The following is a 5,538-nucleotide window of genomic DNA, read 5'->3' as shown; positions in this document are numbered from 1 at the left end:
TTTGGAGTTTAGATTTGGTTATCATTTTCAATTTAAATTATCTCCTTTTCTGCTGAAGGGATCTTGGCAACATGTGAGGAAAAATGTACAAAATATTACATTTAATAAATAACTTGTTTCTGCATAACAAAAATTGACATTTTCAAACAAGGATGGGCTTTGTTCAACTGCTTGACATGATTTGCCTACTACATATTTCAGAAACACTCATCCTGGTTTGGAAACGCCCACGGATTACTATATTGAGATTCCCTACTTCTATTGGATAGCTGAAAAACACCCATCCCGGTTTGAAAACAGCCACAGATTTGGAAATGCCCATTATAGTTCCTCAGAGACCTATACTTCAGGTAACATTGCTAAAAGCTACAAAAGACCTCAGGAGTGTCACCTGCCATTGGTCAACAATCAAAAATAAAATGTAGTTCAGTTGCATTTTTCATGAATAATTAAATGATAAAAGGAGCTTACTGTTTAAATGCTTACAGACACAACATTGAAGAATAAAGAACACCAAGAATTAATTCTTGCCTACATTTTATTTTATTGAAAAAGGCCAGGGTGCAAATGTCAAATAAAAAAAAATAAAAGACAAGCATATATTTCAAGCATTTTAATACAAACTCAATGTAAACTATTTCAGTCCCTCTTGACATGTAAGACACTGACTCAAATACTTTGTTATACCATATTTTATCAAGTATTGCACAATGTAGGTACAAAATTAATATATACGTTTACATTGTCCATAATATAGCAAAAATCTGTGTAACTCTTAACAGAAAATACAACTCTTTTTGTTTAAAAAATAATAATAATATTCCTACACTGAAATCCCAACACTAAGGAATATTCTTTAGATCTATTTTAAAGATTAATTTCTTTAACAATTTAAAAAAGGAAAACAAAATATATTATAACATAAAGCCTTCTGCAGCCATCACAGATCACTGGAGTAGTAAAAAGATATAAATGCAATACCATGTTGTAGAAACAATATATATATACTCTGATATTTTACAAAATCTGTACTCAATTAAATTATACAATTAGAAAAAAGACCACGTAACCCCAGGTATATGCATTAGTGCCAATTCATAAAAATCAGCAAAGTCTTACCAACTTTATAATACTGTAAGAGGTAAGAACTTGAAGATTCTTTGTTGTCTTTTTTTTTTTTTTTCAATGTTTTAGATTCTTTTTCCTCAAAAGATTATTAAAAATATTTTTTTTTTTTTTTTTTTTGCTTTATTGGCAAAAAAAAGGAAAGAAAACAATGACACATGTTGCTTGAATGTAACCAGGCTTGTACACATCTGTAATGCAATTTTTCAGTACAAACTCAAGGGGGCAGAGAAACAGACGGAGGAGAAAATAAAACTCCCTTGGGCACTTGCGCTTATCAGTGACTAATAGAGATCTTTGTTTCCACATTCAAAGTTCCTTGAACTAATAGAAGTCTTTGAGCTAATGTGCGTCTTTGCCTTTAATTTTCCTTTTGCCAACAATCACTCTTCAACATTAGTTAGCCATGACTGGTTGGAATTGCTGGTTCGAATACTGCATGTTGCCGAGACTTAAGTTTAAGCCATCCATGAGGGACTTGTCATTAATGTTCCTGTAGGTTGAGAATACATCAAAGGCATTGTTATACTGCAGAGGGCTGAGGCTTAGGGGATTCTCACTTCCAAACATTGTGCTGGAGCTCCCTTGGCCCTGGAGGTTGGGGAACACAAACTCCTTTGCATTGGGAGAAAGTGCGGAGGCCATTTGTTGCTGACTTCCCAGGCCTAAACTGTACAGAGAATGCATGGAGTTAGAGATGGCTTTCTGCTTAAGTAAGCTGTTCGCATTCAGGCCCAGGTTTGTGGGAGAGGTGCGTGCAACTTTGCCACCATTGCGGCCGCTGTTCTTCATCTTGGTGGAGCCAAACTTGGTGGCAGCAAATGAGGCTGTAGTGAAAGTTAAAGGCTGAGTGGAGCGTGGCATGAAGGAGGGGCTAACTGCCGCTGACTGGCCAAATGGAGGGGATGGGGAACTGGACTCCGAAGAGATGCCCACAGGGTCGCTGATTGGCATAAAGACCTGAGCCTCTGGGTTAAAACTGTTTCTGATCTCCTTGTCCAGCTCTGACCCGTTCTCATTGTTATCATCCACGTATAGCACCTTGACAGGTCCCTTTTCCCCAATTTGGTAGGACACCTCAAAAGGGTCGATCCAAACACTGAGGTCCTGAGGCAAGTTATTGCGGACATCTTCGATGTCCAGCCCACTCTCTTTGGCTGCTTCCTCCACTACCGGGTCCACCTTCTCACCCACGTGTATACACCTGAATCCAGATCCTTTGTATGGCTTGTCGGGGTACCAGTGTCCTTCATATTTCTTCTTCAACTGCCTCTCCAGCTCCTCACCAAAGATGTTGACTCGTCGTCGTGGGAGTTTGTTATATAGATACGAAATTATAAAGTTGAGCGCTACTTGGATTTCAAGCTGCATAGCTGTTTTGCCGTCGTAAATGCCGTCAAGAGCCGCTTTAGTTGAGTGTTGAAAAACCTCAAGGCAGTAGTAATCAGTAGGGACTAACAGAAATGCTGGTTGATTAGAAAATGTTTGCAGTTCCACTGGAAAATCTTCTCACACTCCTTGAAGGGGGAGAAAGAAGCAAGGTGTTCAAGCTTTGTACTATAGTAATAACAAACCATGATTATCCCTTCTGAACCTACATATGCAAACATAACTGAACTGCTAAGAACTTCAAATCATGTGAGGGCAAGTGAAACGATTGGAAACTAAAAAAAAAAAATAAGAAAATAAACATTCATTAAAAAGGCCAACATGTGTTTAACAATTGAATGCACACCTCGTATCTTTAGTAACCCGGGACATCATTCCACCCCCTGAACCTCATCCACTTTTGGAGATATGCACACACCTCTTGTTCTCCTAGACCCCACCTCAACCTTTCTCTTGTACACATATGCATAATACTAAAAAAAATTTACAAGCCATTTCTTACTCAAGGTGGTGCAGATGTTTCAGCGATTGGCTTGATTTACATTTGACATTGCTATTTGACGAAGCAGCAATGTGTAAAAGTTGTGCATTTATTTAGACTCAAAAAATAGCTTATGTGTAGCTAAATATGTGTAGATATGTAGCCAGTTGCATCTCATGACATTTCACTGTGGAAGTAATGAATCCTGTTTTTTTTTTTTTTTTTATAATCTCATTGATACATATATATAAAACATCAAAATAAATTATATTCTATTATTTTGTAATTGTCTTATATGTGTGCATTTTGTAGATCCATTTGTGATAGATATACCTGCCGGTTCCTGAAGACATCTCTATGCGTTTAAGGGTTAATAAAACATGAGAACAGAACAACAAAACCATCTGGTCCATTTAAAGCATGTGTTTTGGTCAGCACGAGTTAAATATGTTTAAATTGGCCTCATCTACCGTGTGGGAGTGGTACAAGCCCTAGGTGGAAATTGTATGGGGAGTCGTTTCACTTCTCACGGTAAGCGCGAGGCTACAGCATTCAGGAGAGATGACATAATACATTCTCTTCTCTACTTTATACCGACAACTGTTGCGTAAAAAACGCCTTTATGGGAGTATAGGGCATTTGAACACAATGCGACACATTGAAACGATATTGCGCAACAGATCGGCGATAGGGGTTACCAGATCGTGACCAATAGCACGACGCTCTCCTCGGGGTGTGTTATAGCTTTAAAGATTTTATATGGGCAAATATGCACGATTTGTTTGACAACTTCGCCACGAGTCATACAACAAGTGAACACCATCACAGGCGAAAATAGAGCAGTTATTTCGCATAGCAAGCTTATTGTAGGGGGTTGTTTCTGACCAAAAATAAAACTGACATTGGTAGCATCCCAACAACTAGAGAGCATCAATCGTTGTCATCGAAAGCGCCTATGAAGCCCGGAAAATGTGTAACTGTTAGAAGGCAGCTCGCAAGGTTTTGAAACAGAGCCATTATTATTTATGCCCCCTCATGAATATGGCATGGGAACATTCTGGACGCATCTAAACGTCTACAAAAACTGCAAACTGTCTCTGTGGAAATTCACCATACATGGTACCAAGCCCACTGCAAAACAAATGACGCCGGGAATCAATCTGGTTTCCCACGATCGTACAGGATTTCAGACGGCTGAACTTGGACACAGTAAACGGTATGATATTCTGATCGTATATGCGTGTCATACGGTCAGCAGAGCCGAAAACTGCCCTGATCGGTCATTTCCGTAAAAAAACACACGACGGCGTTGTGGGAAGAGCAGCTCGCATGACTGTAAGGTTCTAAATGAAGACTGGGAATAGTTTTACTGGATAAAACAGATTAATTGAAGCGAAACGAGATCATTTAATCGTGCACTGTGCCCACTCGAGCACCAGACCTCCTTTTAAACAGATAACCATAATCAGTAATAGCCTGTTCAAGGCAGAGACGTTAAGATCCAGCAATATACATTATTATGACACAGCATTCGTCTGCATACACGACACACAACAGATGTACAGTGACAAAAGAAAACAAACAAACCAAAAAAATTACCAGATACTTACATTAAACGACTTCACCGTTTGTTTTCTCCTGGCTAGCTTGACAACAACCTTCCGCAACAATTCCTAGTTAACAGTTATTTAACTGCTAATTCCAATCAGGTTGCAATCAATATGTTTAGTAGTTTGCTCTTCGGGTCTTTTATGTTGTTATTATTATTATTTTTCTTTAGGAGTCTATCGTCAGTCAATCTGACTCCCCACTGCCTGGGAGTTTTTACAACTCTGCCCTTTAAACTCCTGACTGAAACTGCTTTATAGCGCTCCTCCGCCACTGACATGATGTGATGCGGTTTTCAGAGGTCAGAACCCCAGTGACGCTCACGATTGGTTCAACGCGCTTCGTCATATATTTGCATCACAAGGCCTCCGTGCTGATTGGCTCCTTGCTGCTGTCAATAATAAAAAGGGCCCCACCCCTGACAGCTGCTCGACCAATAAGCGAGAAGTATATTTACGGCTGGCGTTCCTCGATATGTATTAAGAGTCTTCCTCCCACACGAACGCGATTTTAACATAATAGTAAGATACTTGCCTCTTTTATTGTGTTAATTTGACTGTGTTTTAACTTTATTGAGACCCCTCGTAATAGTGTGATGTTTACAGCATATCACTGAATTTGTCGCTAGTGCTTCAGCGGTCGTATGTTTACATATGAATACGTAGCAGTTGCAGTATGGAGGTTGAATGTAATGTTATGAATAATGAACGTCTCTAAAAATTTGGGAAGTATTAAATAGATAAGAGGTAGGAAGACATGCATAAATACATTAAGAGCAAAGTGCAAGGACACAGCGGAGTGACTCCGTGACATCTAGCTGCTGAGGCGTAATCTGCCCTTGTGTGTTTTGCGTGGAAAAAATACTCCAATGCTATTGGCTGTCCAGGCTTTCGCCGTCATCACATAAAAATAAATACAAATATGAACACAGTAAA

General features: G+C 39.1%; 1 protein-coding gene across 1 annotated transcript; it reads right to left on the bottom strand.

The window, feature by feature from the left end:
• Positions 1-1,225: 1,225 nt before the first annotated feature.
• LOC127633150 (protein Tob1-like) lies at positions 1,226-4,868 on the bottom strand. Its single transcript, XM_052112032.1, has 2 exons — positions 4,606-4,868; positions 1,226-2,642 (listed from the first exon to the last, which is right to left on the bottom strand). The coding sequence occupies exon 2, from the start codon at positions 2,494-2,496 to the stop codon at positions 1,522-1,524; it is 975 nt and encodes a 324-aa protein (XP_051967992.1). The 5' UTR covers positions 2,497-2,642; positions 4,606-4,868; the 3' UTR covers positions 1,226-1,521.
• Positions 4,869-5,538: the final 670 nt, after the last annotated feature.

This window comes from Xyrauchen texanus, chromosome 40, assembly GCF_025860055.1.
Source record: "Xyrauchen texanus isolate HMW12.3.18 chromosome 40, RBS_HiC_50CHRs, whole genome shotgun sequence".
Classification (NCBI taxonomy): Eukaryota; Metazoa; Chordata; class Actinopteri; order Cypriniformes; family Catostomidae; genus Xyrauchen; species Xyrauchen texanus.
Note: the sequence above shows the minus strand (reverse complement) of the source record. Positions and strands in the feature narration are given on the sequence as shown.